General features: G+C 40.3%; 1 protein-coding gene across 2 annotated transcripts in view; it reads right to left on the reverse strand.

Moving 5' to 3' along the window:
* Positions 1–19767, reverse strand: part of SRGAP1 (SLIT-ROBO Rho GTPase activating protein 1) — a 260617-nt gene that overhangs the window by 46942 nt on the left and 193908 nt on the right. For both annotated transcript variants that reach the window (XM_059403610.1, XM_059403611.1), the window contains exons 7-10: positions 19290–19511; positions 17131–17232; positions 7520–7717; positions 6947–7031 (exon numbers count right to left, since the gene is read on the reverse strand). In XM_059403610.1, coding sequence (XP_059259593.1) covers positions 6947–7031; positions 7520–7717; positions 17131–17232; positions 19290–19511 — 607 coding nt within the window. The remainder of the gene's footprint in view (positions 1–6946; positions 7032–7519; positions 7718–17130; positions 17233–19289; positions 19512–19767) is intronic.

Below are 19767 nucleotides of genomic sequence, written 5' to 3' on the forward strand. Positions count from 1 at the left end.
ATATACTACTAACAACACAAACAACAATGATGTCTGATACTTATTAGACACTGTTCTAGGCACCTTCTATATATTAACTCACAATATTCACAAAACCTTGGGAAGCAGGTAATGTTATTTTGATTTTATGGAAGAGACCAAGCATTTAGGAGGCAAGGGACTGTGACTTGCTCAAGGTCAAACAGTTAGTATGTGATGCATCTGGCCCTAGGATCTGGGTTTGTTCCCCCTCCCCCCACACATTTACAAATCTTTTTTATTTTTTAAATTTAAATTCAAGTTAGTTAACATATGGTGAAATACTGGTTTCAGGAGTAGAATTTAGTGATTCATCACTCACAATTAACACCCAGGAGTCACCCCAACAAGTGTCCTCCTTAATGCCCATCACCCATTTAGCCCATCCCCCTGATCACCTTCCCTCCAGCAACCCTCACTTTGTTCTCTATAGGTAAGAGTCTCCTATAGTTTGCCCTCCTCTCTGTTTTTATCTTATTTTATCTTTCCTTTCCTTCCCCTATGTTCATTTGCTTTGTTTCTTAAATTCCACATATGAGTAAAATCAGATGATATTTGTCTCTTTGACTGACTTTATTTTGCTTAGCATAATACCCTCTAGGTCCATCTGTGTTGTTGCAAATGGCAGGTTTTCATTCTTTTTGATGGCTGAGTAATATTCTATTGCATATATATAAGCCACACCTTCTTTATCCATTCATCAGTTGATGGGCATTTGGGTTCTTTCCCAATAAAATAACTGGGCTATTGTTGATAATGCTGCTATAAACACTGGAGAGCATGTGCCCCTTCAAATCAACATTTTTGTATCCTTTGGATAAATAAATAATAGTGCAATTTCTGAGTCACTGGGTAGCTCTCTTCTTAACTTTTTGAGGAACCTCCATACTGTTTTCCAGAGTGGATGCACCAGTATGCATTCCCACCAACAGTACAAAAGTGTTCCCCTTTCTCTGCATCCTTACTAACACCTGCTATTTCCTGACTTGTTAATTTTATCCATTCTGACTGGTGTGAGGTGGTATCTCACTGTGGTTTTGATTTGTATTTTCCTGATGCCCAGTGACATGGAGCACTTTTTCATGTGTCTGTTGGCCTTTTGTATGTCTTCTTTGGAGAGATGTCTGGTTATGTCTTCTGCCCATTTCTTAACTGGACTATTTATTTTGGGGGTATTGATTTTGATGGGTTCTTTATAGATTCTAGATACTAGCCCTTTATCTGATGTGTCATTTGCGAATATCTTCTCCTATTCCTAGGTTGCTTTTTAGTTTTGTTGATTGTTTCCTTTGCTGTGCAGAAGCATTTCATCCTGAATAAGTCCCAACAATTCATTTTTGGTTTTGTTTCCCTCGCCTCCAGAGACGTCTAGCAAGAAGTTGCTGCAGTCAAGGTCAAAGAGGTTGCTGCTTGTGTTGTTCTTAAGGATTTTGATGGTCTCCTGTCTCAAATTGAGGTCTTTCATCGACTTTGAATTTATTTTTTTGTCTGGTGTGAGAAGGTGGTCCAGTTGCATTCTTCTGCATGTTGCCATCCAATTTTCCCAACACCATTTGTTGAAGAGAATTTTTCCATTGGACATTCTTTCCTTTGTTGAAGATGAGTTGACCATATAGTTGTGGGTCCATTTCTGGATTCTCTATTCTGCTCCAATGATCTATGTGTCTGTTTTTGTGCCAGAACCATACTGTTTTGATGATTACAGCTTTGTAATAGAGCTTGAAGTCTGGGATTGTGATGCCACCAGCTTTGCTTTTCTTTTTCAGCATTCCTCTGGCTATTTGGAGCCTTCCATGGTTCCACACTAATTTTAGGTTTTGTTGTTCTAGTTCTGTGAAAAATGTTGATGCTATTTTGATCAGGTTTGTTTTAATTCTAGACCTGAGCTCCCAAGTAATATATCGTAAAAATATGTCTTATTCCCCAGAAAATACCTTGAAAATCATAAAATAAAAATAGGGATTATGGCTTCTGCTTCTATCTCCTCCATATGGCTAAAATCAAACACAAAATGCCAAGATGTACTAAATTATATAACACATATTAAGTTAAAATTTTAAAGTCCTGGGGGGCCTGGCTGGCTTGGTCAGTAGTATGCGCCACTCTTGATCTTGGGGTTGGAAGTTTGTGCCCCATGTTGGGTATAGAGACTGCCTAAAAATAAAATCTTTAAAAAATAAATAAAATAAAAATTTAAAGTATCTACAAAATTAAACTGGATAATGCATTAATCACTTTCAAGCAATTCAATGATAAAGACACTAATAACTCCTTCAAAATGAAATGTCTTCTGTATCTTTGAAGTTTTGCTACTCTTGTTAAAATATCCCAAGCAAAGATTCTCTAGATTTTAGAAAGAGATCATATATTAAATGGCTTAAAATCATTTTGCTCCATCCATCCATGGTTAACAGTATGAGATAAAAAATTAAAAACCTATCAAAGATACATTTTGATTAATGAACCAAGAGCAAGCTTCTCGAGAACTATCATTCATGGTATAACCGCCACCACCACATCCATTGTTTTGTTCAGCTAATAGTACAGAGTGCGCCTCAACTGATGAATGAGGTTTTATTTTTTAATCAGTATCATCATTAATAGATCAATAACACACAAGCTTAGAAGAATCTGCTTCCCAGAGAAATGTGAAAGCTTCCAGTGGTTTGAGGATTAGATTTCAATCACTTTCTCTGGAAGGCTATTTAATTATTAAAAACAACAATTTCTTCCCTCACTCCCCTCCCCATCCCACAATATAAGTCATATGGAGGCACAAAATGACCCATGACCCAGGATTATCTTGTTCTTGCTACAAACACCTACTTTGACTACTCCGATCATTTCACTTGAGAATAAAGAAGTGAATTATTTTTCACACTCCAGTGTATTTGTGTGTGTGTGTTTCTTTTTTTAATTATTTTTTTTATAAACATATAATGTATTTTTATCCCCAGGGGTACAGGTCTGTGAATTGCCAGGTTTACACACTTCACAGCACTCACCATAGCACATACCCTCCCCAATGTCCATAACCCCACCCCCCCCTCTCCCAAACCCCCTCTCCCCAGCAACCCTCAGTTTGTTTTGTGAGATTAAGAGTCACTTATGGTTTATATCCCTCCCAATCCCATCTTGTTTCATTTATTCTTCTCCTACCCCCTTAAACACCCATGTTACATCTCCCCAGTGTATTTTACCACCACAGACTAAAAGGGAAAACCAAAATACCATGTTGTGGCAATCTGAGATAAAAAAACAAAACAAAAAAAAACCCCAACTAGATGAAATATTTAATATGTGCCCAGCTCCATCTGGACAGAGGCAGTGGGAATAGGGTCCCTAAAGAATGACTGATAAGGACTCTGACATTACTTTTCAGCCTTTTTTTCTTCCTTAAGAATGCATTGCTTTTCTAAAAAAACATAACAATTCACAATCAGCTTCTCTTTTGAAAGGGTGTTTGTGCTCCTACTCAAAGACAGACAATGGATTCAAAGAGGATAAGCCATTTAGTTCCTTTGTGGGAAACCGCACACCCAGGTCTAGAAACAACCTAACATGGAACTCAGCTTCCGGTGTCAGATTGTCTGTGTTTGGCGAAAACTGCACTGATATGTACACCCCCTTTAACTCCAAATGTTGCACATAAAGAAGCCAGTGTGAACACGAAGGCTCCTTCCTAAAAGGAAAAAACACTTTCCATGCCTCAGTTTTACGGATATAGATCTCATTTACTGTGTTGGTGTAAATTTTCCGGGTGAAAAACAAATGACATCACAGAAGGCTGTAACGGTGCTGCTGAAGGATGACGAAGAAGGTGATGACTTTGGTCTGAACGACTCATTATGTATTTCTTTTCATTTCGGCAGTTGTCAAAGTTGTGGAATTCTGAATCTTGACAGTGCACCTTTAAGAGCCCCCATGAGCGGCTTCACAGTGTCGTAAATCAAAGGACTGACCGTGCCTCTGGTCCGCTGCCAAAGGCAAGCAGCAAGACAGGCCAAACACATGTCTGTAGTTACAGTTTCAGCTGTCTACAATCAACTGCTAAATCCCTGGGTTAGGCCCTATTTGTTTTACTACGAAGGCAGCTTTTGCAGCAGTGAGTCTGGTATAATTCAGAGCTGTGATTTCTATATAAAAAGTCACGACTGTCCCCAAACGCACCATCGAATCCTGTGCTACTAACCTTATTTCACCAAGCCCAGACTTGAGCTCCTTCATAAGGACTCCCCATTGGATTATCTCATTGTAGGGCAGGGACCATTAACTCTCCTCGCCTCCTTTAGTATAAGCCTATTAACTCGAACAGGGCTTGCACGGAAGCCAGGAGGCCCACAATGGTCAAGCTAAAAGATGGGGGCAGACTCAGGCTTTCTCTGGGCAAAGCCGCCAGCATGAAGCCCAGGCAGTGGTGTGGTGTGCTGCCAAGACTGCACGTGGGGCAGGGCCGGGGAGTAGAAGGTCTGCGGCGTGTGGGCAGAGGCTAGTGTGTCTGATCGGAACCATCCAGTTCCTGAATAAATGCAACCTGGTGAAGGCCTGGTACCCTGGAACCCAGCTTGTGTTGCTATGATACAAGAGAAACCCACTGAGAGAAATCCCAAGATAAAGAAATCCTGGCAGAGTTCACGAGGTACAAAACAGCAGCTAACGATGGACTCTGGCTTATGGATTCGGTAAGCCGGCTAAAATATAGCCCTTTCCAATCATGCCACGTAAAATAGTATAAACCGCTGGGGCTTTCACTCCAGGAGACATCAGGGAATCTATGTAGAATGAGTATCATAAAAGTTTCAGAATGTGACCCCAAGTGAATTAACACATGTGTCCGCATGCAGGCCAAGAATGAATTCACCCACCACTTAATTGCCTCCAACTCACGATTTCTAAAGTAGTGTCCAGTCCTGTAGGGAAGGACTCTGTGCCTGTAAGCATTCATCAAAACACTTAACAATAATTTATGCTTTGGTAACTGGCAACTGACCTTGGGGGCATCACTGAAATATCAGGCATTTTGTGGTAGGTGGAAAAAATGATCTTACATGATACTATGAAAGGAAAAAGAAAAAAAAAACAAACAAACTGGGACATGATTGCTGAGGTAACACAACTATTCAAAGAAAAAAAAAAGGGCTTTTTAAAAAAAAGTTCCAACCTCCGTTATAGAAGAGCTGAAAGCCTTGTACAGGGCCACCCTTCACTGAGATTTCCCAACTATTAACATTTTGCCACACTGGCCTTATTTCCTTCTCTTTCCTTCTCTCCTTTTGTATCATTTCTTCTGCATTGATTGAAAATAACTTGCAGATATATGCACTTAGCAAACATTTCTTTTTCTTTTAAATTCAATTTTGATTTTCATTTTCTTAATATTGCCACTTTTTAAAAAAGGACTTTTATTTATTTATTTGACACAGAGAGAGAGTGCACAAGCAGGGGGAGCAGCAGGCAGAGGGAGAGAGAGAAGCAGGCTCCCCACTGAGGGACTGGATCATGACCTGAGCTAAAGGCAGACGCTTAACAGACTGAGCCATCCATGCGCTCCTTAGCAAACATTTCTTAAGAATAGGAACCTTCTTCATAATAACACCACCACTGTCATATCTTAGAAAATGAATTCAATAATTTCATTTAATATACAGTCTGTCTATATTTAAATTTCCCCAGTTGTCCTTAAAATGCCTTTTGTAACTTGCTTTTTTGATTCAAAATCAAATGAAAGTTCACATATTGTGTTTGGTTATTTTATTTCACAAGACACTTTCGAGTAGTTTAAATGTTAATTCTTTTTCTAAATGATATCAGCCTTTTATCTTGGAATCTGGCATCCTAATTGTAATACATGGAGCCTTAGGTCATGATGACCTTTCTCCAAGTACTCATTCCCTGAGGGTAATGTGTCCTTTGAAGGACACCAGGAGATAAGGTGATGAAAAAAATCACCTTGTCCTAGGAAGGTTCTAGAATGGTAGGGGGCAAGAGTTGAGGTCAAAGAGCAGCAATCTCTTTTTGGCCCGAGTTACACACCTCAGTCCCCTCCATCCCCCACTCCCATCTGTATTCTTTCACTTTTATAACTTCTGGCAAGGTCTAGTGTGAATAAAAGATAAAGTTACAGACTACGAGGCACTTAAAAAAGGGAATTTGCTTGTATTTATTTTTTTCCTTTTAAATTTCAAGAAGATGAAAAGAGAGTTAACATTTAAATAGTCCCTTTTGCCTATAATCCTTTCTTCCCCATAGTTTTTCCTCATCTGTAAAAATGGGGAAATTTACAGCCCAGCTCAATATATAGTTTAGAACAATAGTTTAGCACAGAGAAAGCCCTATGGAAGGGACAACTATTATTGTTTTTGTTATTATTATTAGCTACAGCACTATACTTCCTTAGATTTTTTTTCTCAAGTGAAATCAATGTCTACAGAAAGGGGAAAAAAAAATCGCCCAAACGGGTTTAACGGGTTGCTGGAGTCCAGGAAGGCATTAGATGTGAGAACAAATACTGGCCCCTACAACAAAGGGGATGGAGCTGGAAGGCCGGACAGGTTCCCAGAGGGTGAGGAAGAAGGGGCTGGGTGGTCAGCAGGTGCAGCCCTGCCCAGTCTTCTCCCGTTAGGAGCATCAGGTGTTAGGAGCACCAGGTGTTAGGAGCCCCAGGCTGGGCAGAGCGCTCCTCAGGACCTCTGTGCTGGCTTTTCAGCCCTCCCCAGCTTTCACTATTCTTCCTCAAGGTTAGCACCAAGCTTGTGAGGAAAATTGCTGGGAGAACTTGATTATTACAGTTCTAGCAAAAGCCCAATCTAAACAAGCAATGTTCTCTGCTTCTCAAAACACAAACCCACAACTCGCACTCTTCACGGAATGGCAACGTGACACAGGACAAAATCCATGTCACCCTCCCTGTCTGCTTCAAGTAACTGACCTTCTCCAAGGGTCCTCTGCAACAAGTCATGTTTGGCTTGAAGCTTTGTGATGAGATTACTACCTTCCAAATATTCTCTGAGTTTCTGCAAAAGGAAAGATTCGTTTTTAGCTTTAAAAAATGTATATCATGTCAAGGGATTTTCCACGGGATGCTTAAAATCCAGCCACTTTTATCTGCTAGATTCTAGAACCTTGCTACTCTGAGGGCAGTCTGACACAGACCAGCATCACCTGCCATCATCTGGGAACCTATCAGGGATGCAGTCTTCTGGATCCCTTCTTCCCCAGACCTGTTGAAACCAGAACCCACAAGGTTACAAGCCCTCCTGGGGACACGTATGTACGTTACAGTTTAAAAGTGGTCTTAGAGCAGTCCTCTTTAATTCTGAGGAACTTTTACAAAAGTACTAACTCCCACATCCTATCTCAGATCAACAGAATCGGCAACTCTGAGGACAGACAGGAGTCCGTATTTTAATAAAGAACCCAGGTGATTCCAATCCAACTCTAGATGCTTGTTTGGGGACCCCAGCTCTGAGGCCCAAAGGTGGCTGGGAAGCGACAGACGCACCATGAAGTAGAACTGCTCTGTCTCCTGCTGGTTTGCTCTTCTCTTGGCGATGCTGGGCTTACTCAGGTAGGTCTCAGAGACTGTAGACTTCACAGACTCCGTGGAGCGGCTATGCTGGAAGCATTCAGAGACATCGTAGTCCTCTATGGTGACCATATCTTGTATGGTCTGCAAGGTGGCTTCGGTCGTTTTTTTCACCTGGGGACAGGAACACATTTCTCCTGTTACCACACGATTTCATGAATCCCACACTCAGTAAGAATCTATTCTGTCAGGCGGAGGCGAAGACATAGGCCCTGCCCCAAGAAGAGGAGAGAGATAGGAAAACAACACCCACTACCACCAATGTAAAGAGAGGTTCTCTTCAGAGACATTCTCGAGAGTATATTTCTGCGTATTTGGATCCTTTAAGTCTCATGTATCACTGGGTACTCTCTCAGTTACTTTTTTTTTTTAAGATTTTATATATTTATTTGACAGACAGAGATCACAAGCAGGCAGAGAGGCAGGCAGAGAGAGAGAGGAGGAAGCAGGCTCCCCGCCGAGCAGAGAGCCCAATGCAGGGCTCCAACCCAGGACCCTGAGATCATGAGCTGACCCGAAGGCAGATGCCCAACCCACTGAGCCACCCAAGCACCCCTCAGTTACATTTTTTAAAGTAACCTTCTAAAATTGGAAATTAAATACACATAAGAAATATACACACCATAAGTGTACTGCTTGATGAATGACCAGAGTGATCACATACTTATGTGACCACCACTCAGATCAAGACATAAGTCCCCTACAAATACCTTTGTGCTTCTCCCAATTACCACAAGCCCCTTTTTCGTCCCCCAAAGTAGCCATTATCCTGAATGCTAACATCATGTATTAGTTTGAGCCTTTTTGTACTTCATACACATGGAATCCTATAGCATGTATGATTTTTGTCTTGCTTCTGTTGTTCAACTTTATGTAGTAAGATTTATTCATTTCTTGAGAGTATAGTATTTCATTGGTGCATGCTGAATATTCATTGCAGGAATACATCGTAATTCATCCCTTTTACTGTTGATAGATGACTGATTTCTAGTTTTGGGTCACTGAGAATAATACTGCCATGAACACACGTCTAGCATACATGACAGTTTTCCAAAATTATTGTATTCCCACTAGCACAGTAAGAGAGTTCCTGCTACTCCGCATGAAGTGTTGGCATTATCAGCTTATAAAATTTAAACCATTGTGTTGCGTGTGTAGTGGTATCTTATTGTGGTTTTAATATGCATTTCTCTGATGCCCAAGATTGAGCTCATTATAATACGTTTATGATAATTTGGATTCCCTCTCTTGCAAATAGTTTGTTTAAATCTCCTGCTCAATTTTCCACTGGGTTATAAGTCTTTCTCTTATTTATTTGTAGCTATGGATATGAGCCTTTTGTTAGTTACAGGTACTGTGAATATCTTTTTCCCACTCTGCTCTGGCTTTTCACTCTAGAATCTAGATAAACTGTCTCTTTTAATGTAATCAATTTATCAATCTCTTCCTTTATGATTAGTACTTTTTGTGTCCTATTTAAGAAATATTTCCCTATCTCAGAGTCATAAAGATACTCTTCTATGTTATCTTCTAGGAGATTTTGTCTTCTACATTTACCTTGCACAATTAGGTCAGAGTTTACCTTTGCTTATCAAAGTCTAGTGTAAATCAATAGCTTTATCCTTCTCCCAAAGTACAGAATTTAGAGAAAAGTACAGAATTAACTTCATTTACTTCTCCTTATTTATATGCTAGTTTATAATGTATTATAATAAAATTTGTACATAAATATTAACATATATTTAAAAACATATATAGTTAGTATTTATTAGTTATATATAGTCAGTATTTATTATGCTTTATCCATATATGTTACATTATTTGACCTCCTTTCCTTATATGTGTGTGTGTGTGTGTATGTATATTTTTAGATTATTTAAATTTATTTGACAGAGACACAGCGAGAGAGGAAACACAAGCAGGGGAAGTGGGAGATGGAGAAGCAGGCTTCCCGTGGAGTAGGGAGCTCAACACAGGCCTTGATCCCAGGGATTCCTGGGATCATGACCTGAGCTGAAGATATATGGTTAATGACTGAGCCACCCAGGTGCCCCACCTTTCCTTATATTTTTAAGAGTACTCCCTGCCTTTATTCCTTTTAGCATGAGTCTGCTGGTGGTGAACTCTTTTTTTGTTGACTAGAAAATGTCTTCTATTTCACTTTCATTTATGAAAGTATTTTTTTCTGGTTGGTAGTTTATTTTCTTTCAATACACTGAAGATAAGAACTACATTTTCTTGCTTCTATGCTCCTGTTGATGAGACGTTTGCTGTGAGTCCACTGCTACTTTGCTTGCTTCTCCAGCTGCTTTTAAAGTTTTCTACATTAAAAAAATTTTTAAAAATTTATTTGAGAGAGAGCATAAGCAGAGGGGAGGTGCCGAGGGAGAAGGAGAAGCAGACTCCCTGCTGAGTAGGGAGCCTGAATTGGGCTCAATCCCAGGACCTCAGATCATGATCTGAGTCGAAGGCAGATGCTCAATCAACTGAGCCACCAGGTGCCCCTAAACTATAGGTTTTACCATGATGTGTTATTGTAAGGATTTAAAAAATTTATTCTATCAGGATTTTTTTGGACTTCTTGAATTGTGCGATATTTTTCATAAACTCTAATAAATTTTCAGCTTTTATCTCTGCAAATATTGTCTCCTTTTCTATTGTTTTCCTTTCTGGGAGTTTCATTAGTATGGCAAACATCACTGTGTTCTCTTCATCTCTTACCCTTCTCTTCAAATATTTTTTTTAAAGATTTTTATATATTTATTTGGAAGAGAGTGAGCAAGTCCATGCATGAGTGGGGAGTAGAGTAGCGGGGGGGGGGGGCAAGCAGACTCCCCACTGAGCGGGGAGCCCAGTGTAAGGCTCAATCCCAGGACGCTGAGATCACGACATGAGCCTAAGTCAGATGCTTGACTGACTGAACTACACAGGTGTCCCTTTCTTTGTATTTTCTATCTTTTGTTTTTCCATGCTGCATTTTGATTATTTTCTTTTGATTTGTCCTCCACTTTCATAATTCACTCTTCATCTGTGTCGAATCTGATGTTAAAACCATCCACTGATTTGTTAACTTGGGACATTGTAGTTCTCACTTTTAGAATCTCTATATGGTACATTTTAAAATCTGTTATTTCACTGTTTATAGTTTATGTTTTAGTGTGGTGCTTCTCAAACTTTAATGTTCCCTACTGAAATCTAAGCTTGGCTTTTAGCTCCTTGAACACAATAAGTGGCTCTTTCATTCTGATAATGTCATTCTGATAATGTCAATTTTTGTAGTTCCTGTGGGCATCTCTTTGATCTGATGTCTGTTTGCTAGATGTTTTGGTAGAGTTATTTGAAGTTGGTAGAGTTATTTGGTAGATTTATTTAAGTTAGGGTGAGACTATCATCTTCTAGGGAGAATGTCTATTTATTTTTCCAAGCAAATCAGGGAACTAATAGTTCAAAATCACCGTGTTATATTTTTGTTCAAAATATTTGATGCTCTTCATTTTGGGAACATATGGTTCTCTGTGCTGTGGACTTCAGGCTTGGCTAGACATCTTGTCCAGGACAGTGAAATGTGAAATAATCAGCTGAATGACTCAGTTCATTATTACAGGAAGTAGAAATAGTTTCAATTACTTTTTTTTTTGATCAACAAAATACTGTTTAGGGAAGAATTAATGCTAATCAGTATTAGTTCCGATCTAAAAGAGATCATGTGATACAATAAAACAAAAAAGTACAAAGAAAATTAACAGACTTAGTCATTATTGCTGGGGATGTGCACGATGCAAAGGAGAGAGATTACTGGGGGAAAAAAATCAATATTAAAGGTTATTAAAAAAATACTGTGAGTGGTTACTTTAAGGAAGTCATGATTATATATTTATAGGCTGAGTCAAGACTCACCCCTCCAGAGGTGACATTAGCAAGATGGCAAAATAGGAGATTCCCCTGCACATGTTCTTCCCTGCCCCACAAGTAATCTGGTGGCCATCCACGTACAAAATTGCATTTGTGGGAGCTTTGGGATCCAGGTAAGAATTGTAAAACCTTGGTGGAGCCCAGGACTGAGGAGAACCAAGTTGAGAAAGTAGGCCTGGGCCCAGGTGGGAGGCTTCCCAACCCTGGTCCTGGCTACTGACCCAGAAATAGCCAGCTCCCTCTGGGGATTCTGTTATGGTCCTATCTGGCTTTGGTCCTGTCACCAGAACTACCTGCCAAGGGATCCAGGATGAGTCACATCTATTTGTGCCTCAATAGGCCTGCTGACCTTGGTCCCAGCTGTGAACCGTACAGCAGCCCATGATGTAGTTCTAGTCCTTCTCAGCCCTGGTCATGGAGCAATCTTCCATGTTCAGTATCGTGTTAGAAGGCATACTTCTCAGTGCTGGTCCTGGAGGCAGACCTGCTGACCTCAGTCTATCTGTAGATCTCGAAGTGGCCCTGGAACCTGGCTCCAGGTGGGAGACATGTCTGTCTATGCATCCTGGAGGGGGCCTGGGACTCGGAGCCAGCTGCCTTCAGCTGGGGTATAGAGCCAGTCCTATCTGTTAGGAACCTGTTCAGGAAACTGGTGGGTGTCACACCCATTCAAGCATCTGGTAACAGACTATCTGTGGACCAAATGCAGGCTCTGAAGTGGACCCTTGCCCCAGCACCAGACTTACTGCCCCAGGTCTTAAAGGCGGTATATTTCCCAGGGGACCACACAGGATCCACACCCAGCAGCTTCCACAGTAACAGGCCCACAAACTGTGGAACCAGCAGCAGCCATGTGATTCCTGTCATTGTCAACAACACCGTTTTTCTTCCTTTACTTAACTTTCTTCTTTGAAGCAAGAGTGTCATGGTTAAATTTGGAATTGTCAGGAAGCATAAAGAATGTGACAGAAAATACCAGACAGAATGGCTGGGACTACATACTAACCCATGGGATGTTCTCGATGAAGAATAACACCAGCTTCTGAAACAGAAGTCATGTTAATAAACCACAAGGAGGGAATATAATGAGGCAACTACGAAACAGCTAATATGAGGTTTGTAATGACTCCCTATTAGCAGCAGGAAAACGCAGTTAGCTTTGGTAGGAGAGGCCAAAAACATGACAAGGCATTTATGAAAAACCCGAAGAATGTACAGCACTGGAGAGGAATGCCCATGTGCTGAGAATCAAAATGAGTGACAGACAAGAGGTGACTTTTGTAGGCGGCTGCAGACCAGCTCTTTGGCCCTTTTACTCACAGGACATTATGATCACTGGAAAAAACAAAACGGTTGTTTTGATTTTATTCTTTAAACATACTGTATTCGTTTCCCAGGGCTGCCAGAACAAAGTACCACATGCTGGGGGCCGCAACGATTGCAGTTCATTGTCCTACAGGTCAAAAGTCTGAGAGCAAAGTGCTGCTTCCTCTCTAGTGCCATGAGGGAAAGTCTGTTCCAGGCTCGCATCCTTGGCCTGCAGACGGCCGTCTTCCGTGTCTCTTCACATGGCCTCCTCTGTCTGTGTGGGCCAACTTTCTTTTTTGACAAGGACGCTGATCACACTGGATGAAGGCCCACTCGAATGACCTCACTTTACCTCTCTGAAGACCCTAGTGTTCAAATAAAGGTCTATTCTAAAGTACTGGGGTTAGTACTTCAACATATACATTTTGGGGGGACACAAGCCAACCTCTAACACACACATTATTTTATGACACTGTGCCATGAACATTACACAGTCCTAGTCATCCTTGAAGGCTCATCAATCCAACTGTGAAGATGACCCCCAGCTCTGGGGGAATCACTCCAGAGCTAGCTTGGAAAGAAAGGAGCAGAGGGAAGGAACCCCAAGCTGAAATCCCTGTAACAAAGATTAAAAGCAAACGTGAAGAATGTGTGCAAGACCATGCAACATTAGATGGAAAGAAACGTGGAGAATATTTATAGTGAGAAAGATATCAGTGATTATTTAGCTGTAGGGTGCTTTCAAAGTGTTGTCTTTAAAAGGAATGTTTACTAATGTTCTAAATAAAAAAGCCAAACTTATAAAAAAGAAAAAGAAAACAAAAAAAATGGAAGTAAACTTGTGTGGGCAGCAGGCTCTGCTCTGACTATGTGTACAACCCACAGTGGGCACTAATAAACGTGTGTTGGCCGGCCGGCCGATGGGAGGCTGAAATGATCAGGAGTGAGGTACAGTGATGTGAGCAGGCAGCACACTGAAACTGAAAGCTCATTTCAAAAGGCCAAATAGGCAAATGTGAAGTTGTGAGGAGACAACAATCCATTATAAATCTGTTTATAATATAAATATAAATCTGTTTCTTATAATCTGATTATAAATCACCCCAGATTCAATGACAACCTTTTTGAAGCTTCATTCAGCTTCTACTACGTGCGAGTATACTGAGGTCATTTCATAAACGCTTACTGCTCTTTGTTCTAAGGTCGGTGCCGCAAACTCAAATGTCTTCAAGGGCCAAGGAAGTAATGGAAATAAGGCAAGTGGGCTGAGTGGGGAGCATGGCAAACAAGAAGCACATGCTCTGTGTCTAAACACAGCATCTCAGCTCCAGCCAGATATCCTCCTGCAGAAATGCAGGTCTAGTATGATCAGGCTTTCTAATTGTTTAGAAACTGGAAACAGATTTTAAAAACTTCTAATTTTTGAAATGACAGCTACTAATTTTTAAAAATCAAGCACTTTAGAGCAAACAAAATTTATCCATGGTGTGTAGGTTTTTAGCATGGAATTTGCCTTCTGAAACAGCTTCCCACAGTTTCAAATCATGCCCATTATGTGTAGTTGTTTAAGATTTGGTGAAAATGTTCATGTTCTATTTAACTGCCCTGTCCTCACTTTTTGTAAACTTGGATGAAGTTCTCTTTCAACTTTTATCTTTTCACAGAGAAGTCGTAATTATTTTTAGTTAACTGAACTCTTTCCCAGTGAATTTTGGTCTTTATGTGTATCTGTCTGTGCAGAGGCAGAGAGACATGCTTCTTTCATTGTATATTTTGGTTTGAGAGCAATGTGTCAATTTTCTGACCTCTATCAGCGGAGGATCAGAGGCAAATTATTTATGGTAAAGAAGAGCGCTATAAAGGACTCTAAATCAGCAATGATTGCTGTTTTCTTCCCAAGATACCTCCCTTATTTTTTGTATTATATAAATGACTTGTTATAGTCTGGCTCTCATGCAAGACAGATGCGAACTGTGACATTCATCTCTGTACTCCCCACACCTGGCAAAATATGTGGAGCGTAGAAGTTGATGAACAAATATTTATTGTACTGAAATGAACTGCCTAACAGTGTCAAAATCCCTTAGTTGGCTCCCAAAGTCTCTTGTCATCTGACTTCAGCTTCACCTTTGGCTTATCCTCAAGGATAAGCCTGGATGATGACCAAATTCCTCTGGGAAATCAAGGTTCTTCCAGGACATTTTGAAATACACTGAAACAACTTTTCCTCCTTCTCTATCAATGGAAATCTACTGATTGTCAAAAATCCAACTTAAATCTTCCTTTCGTTGGGAATCCCATTCTATGACAGTGCATTAGTCCCATATCCAACCGATCATAAACCACCAGTCATGCTCACTGGAAAAGTCAGGACAATCTAATTCATTTGTTTCTATGAGAAATGCTTTTAACCCTCAGAAAGCACTGTTTGCCACCAATCAAGTTTATAAGGACAATGCTTCTCTACAATATGCCCCAAAGAGCATACATTAAAGGTCAAAACCTCAAAGGCCTGCAGAGGCCAGACAGGCAACAGAAATGGAAGAGTCCAATGTAAGAAAATTGGGAGCTGAATGACTATGGCAAAGTAGAATTCAAATATCCCACTCTTCCCTTCGTGAGGCAATGCAAGGTCAGAGTCACCAGACTTGCTCATTTTCAACAGGCCAAAACTGTGGGAGCCAAACAAAACAGGTCTGTGGGCTGCCAGTTTTGACCTTGTGTAGAACACATTATTTTCCTAGAGTTTAAAGACTGTTTCCAAGTAAAACAGCAGAAGGCTACACACACACACACACAAATTGGAATTCACTACATGTACAAACTGTAGATCTATTAGGATCCAGTAAACTGCACCAGGCAAGTGTTTGGTGATGCCTCGCCAAAACCCTAAGCTCGAAAACACCTCCAGAAGAGCAATAGCTTTCCTTTGGAAAGGCTCATCTGTGAGACTTTACACAACGACTGAAGTCTTAATCACATGGTTGCATCTTAAATACACATGTGTGGAAGAGGGCTGGTTTGGTTCTGCTAGAAAGAATGGAAGCCAGAAAGCTGCAATGGATTTTGACCAAACTAGACTGGTCTAGAAACACATCACTGTTTGTTTTTTTTAACAGAACCAAACACATGTTCATAGAGTTCACAACATCCCATGGGATTAAAATAAAAGAGGGTACCAAAAAAGTGCATTCTGGTTAATTTACTTCCTCAAGGTGACTTATTGTTATTGTTTTCTTTTTCTGTCCCACATTCCTTCCTTTCAGGAATTATCTCTAGAATTACATATTTCTGTTGGAGCTGTCAGTCAAAGGGCTCTACGCTGATCCATGAAAGAGCTCCACTTCTTGCATGTAATGGCTGGTCTGGAAAGTACCCATGACTGAGGTCAGGCCAATAAAGGATCCTAGTTCAGAGATAAAGACCCTGGGCTGGGGTGAGACAGCAAGTTATAGGGACCATGTAGTTTGGGCTATCCCGGGATGAGGGAAAGCACATGTGAAGATATAATTTCAAAATCATGGAAAGAGAGATTCCTGATAATATCATCAGAATACAGATTCCATTATGCCCGAGGCTATGCAAACATTGACCAGTAAGTAAACTTTCAATCTTGAGTTTGATTTGGGTTCTTATAGGTGATGACTGAGAGCCTTAGAAACATTTTTGGTATATTTTATTGAAGGAGATCATGGATCCAATTAAATTAATTTCAGAAACAGGCAGCTGAACTGTATGACTGCTTTCTGGCTCAACATATATTTACTCCACATTTTATGTTCTATTCACCTAAAGCCTCTAATATCAGCAAATAAACAGTTTCCTATTCTCATTCAAGTATGCTTTTAAAATATGATTTTTGTACTATTGTATCAGTAATGCCATGCTTAGTACCAAAAATCTAAATAATATAAAAAAGCAAAGAAATTACTCATTTCAGAAGTTAGGATTAAATTAACATGTCAGTCAAGTTTTATTTCCACACTATTGTGTATTCTTGGACACATATATTGAATTTGATCATTTAGGGGAACTGTTTTCAGTACAAATTACAAATTTAAAAAGAAAAGGTGTGTTTACGTGTGTATGTAGTGAATCCCTGGTAAAGGTTTCATCTCTGGTATAATATAGAAACTTTGCTGGTATATTATAGAATCTTCATCTGTGACAAGGGGTATTTTAGGAACCAGCTGAAAATGCATGATGAAGAGATTGCGTTGGGAATGTTCAGTATGCCTAGGTCATGTGACAACGTCTTCCAGTGCACGTTAGAATCAGATTACTTGTGGGGGAGAAAGCGTGCTCACCTCCTCATTCTCGATTTTGAGCGTGGCCAGTCGGGACTGCAGCTGCTGGTACCTGAGCATGAGCTCTGCCTGGACCGGCTGCTGGGCGCTGACCTGACAAACCTGGTCGGGGGAATCAGAAACCACAGTTACAACAGGGCCATCGAGCTGGCCTCTAGAGGCATGGGTTTCCTACTTAGATGCTGCCTGAGTCACACAGATCCCCTCTAGATTCCAGGGACATCTTTACCCCGAAGAGCTGCCTCAAAACTTCGGTGTTAAATACGGACTTGCTACACGAGTGGCGAAAGTGGAGCGCAGCTGTGTGGCCTGGATACCACAGGGGAAGACGGCAGCTGCGGGAAGCTTCTTGAGATCTAAGAATGGGCCAGTTGCTGGAGAGGGAGCTCTGATGCTGACGTCTCACTGGTGGAATTCAGAATGACTGCGGGGCAGAGTGCAAAGGAGGACCCACGTGAACCACACAGGCAAAAGGAGGGGAGGTGGCAGAGCCTGACTGCAGTCAGAGGGGATGGAGGTAGCTTACTCGCCCTCAGCTTCCTTCTCTGTGAAAAGGGGAAACTAACATTTCCTACACCATGGGGTCCTTGCAGGGATGAAATAAGCTCATGTACAGAGTACTTAGAATACTGCCTGGAATAGAGTAAAGACTCAGGAAATGTCACTATTAGCATCTTTCAACCATGGCTTGCCTTACCAGTATCAGCCAAATCATGGGATTCACCATGAATGTGAAGTGCTACTTCTTGCAGTCTGTAGCAGAAACATATTTTGGCTCTGATCTCAATAATGGTTAAGGTCAAAATTAGAGCCTTTTAATTATATTATATTTAGTTATATTAAAATTGTACCAGAAATGAAGTTTCTTTTCATTTTCCTTGTCACAGAAATGCTCTTGGCACATGGGGGTTTCCTTTTATGGAATCCCCAAAACATTACAGAGACCGCTGCTCCCTGGCAGAACCGGCCATAGAAAAAGGGGCAACTGACTCACTTTATTAAAAATAATAATAGGTAAAAAAAAAAAAAAGGAAAGAAAGCAAAATGAAAAACTGCTAACCCAATCACTTCTCTGTGCTATTTTATCCTTCTATGTTTGACATATCCATAACTGAAACATTATAACAGTAGTCCTTTAGTTTTGGAAACATAACTTTGGGTGGGGTAAGCCACCTGCCTCTCAAATTCACATGCTCTTTGCATAAAAACTGCTTACTATTTTTTATTGAGTGATTTACTCTATCAGATCAAGCAAATATAAAATTGGGTTAGAAATACAGCAGGCACACGCCTATCTTACAAATCTTAATACTAGGTGTCTCAGAAAAAATATGACAATAAAGGAATCTGTCGTTGCTATTATATCTATTTTTAAAAACACACTGTCACCACAATAAGCTAATACTGAGTTTTTAATCTATGAGTATTGTTTTTCACAGCTGGAAGACCAAGTGCTAGCTAGCCTGCTCATTAATTGGTTCTTCTTGCTTTCCTGGCTGCAGACAATAAAATATAGCACTGCCACTCGTACACAGCCTAGATGGATATTCTTCTCTGGGTAAAATAGGACAGAAAGCTAAATTCATATAAAGAACCTGAGATATATCATTTCTAATGCTCATTTTACCAGTTTGGAGACAACTGGAGTCTTAAAAAACATGTTCTGCATTTTCCTCCCTCTCTCCCATGCTCCTGTCATTTATAATTATTTTTCTTTAAATAATGATTCCTTATAATGATTCTTTAATTATGATCATTCTTTAAATGAAGATTATCAGAAGTCTTCAGAGAGATTCTACTGGGCCAGCAAAATATTTCCTTTTGTATTTAGATCTGAATGTCTACAGGTGGAGGAAGGACTAACTATCCTGAGACAGTGTAGTGCTTACAAATGAGTTTGTCCATAGGGTTGGCCAATGCGGGCATCTGAGTGCTAGATCCTTGCTTTAAAAAGTGATTGCACCTGGGGATGGGGTGGGATGGGGCAGGGGAAGGTGGTGGTGGCTGATCTGAGGATATAACTAGCTAAGATCCCAAACAAAGGCAGGGGAGAGAACACAACTGGGAATTCTGACAACTCTTAGGTTGAAGCAGGTGAAGAGTAACTAACTAATATAATGAAGGACAATTCATTAGTTTTGAAACAATCAATTACTGACCTCATCACCCATGTGAGACTGAAACTCGAATTTCATTGGTGGACAGAATGCGGCAGGGTACATCTCCATGAATCTCTGCTTATCGCTCCTGGGCTCCAAATTGTCAACTGCATTCTCAATAATGTCTAAACCTTCATGTCTGGAAGTTTCAAGATTATACTCTGCAGAGAGATATGTTCTCAGGGCTCTGTTCAGACTTGCATGGTAGCCAAGATCACAGCACTTAAAAAAAATAAAACAATACCATATATAAAAATTAACTCAAAATGGATCAAAGACCTACACGTGACAGCAACAACTATAAAATTCTTAGAAGAAAACATAGGGTAAACCTTCATGATCTTGCATTAGGTATTGGTTTCTTGGATAAGGCATCAAAAGTACAAGTAAAAAAAAAAAGAAAAAATAAATTAGATTTCATAAAATTTGAAGCACTTTTGTGCTTCAAGGGCACTATCAAGTAAAAAGATAACCCACA

This window comes from Mustela nigripes, chromosome 6 (genome assembly GCF_022355385.1).
Source record: "Mustela nigripes isolate SB6536 chromosome 6, MUSNIG.SB6536, whole genome shotgun sequence".
NCBI classification, from domain to species: Eukaryota; Metazoa; Chordata; class Mammalia; order Carnivora; family Mustelidae; genus Mustela; species Mustela nigripes.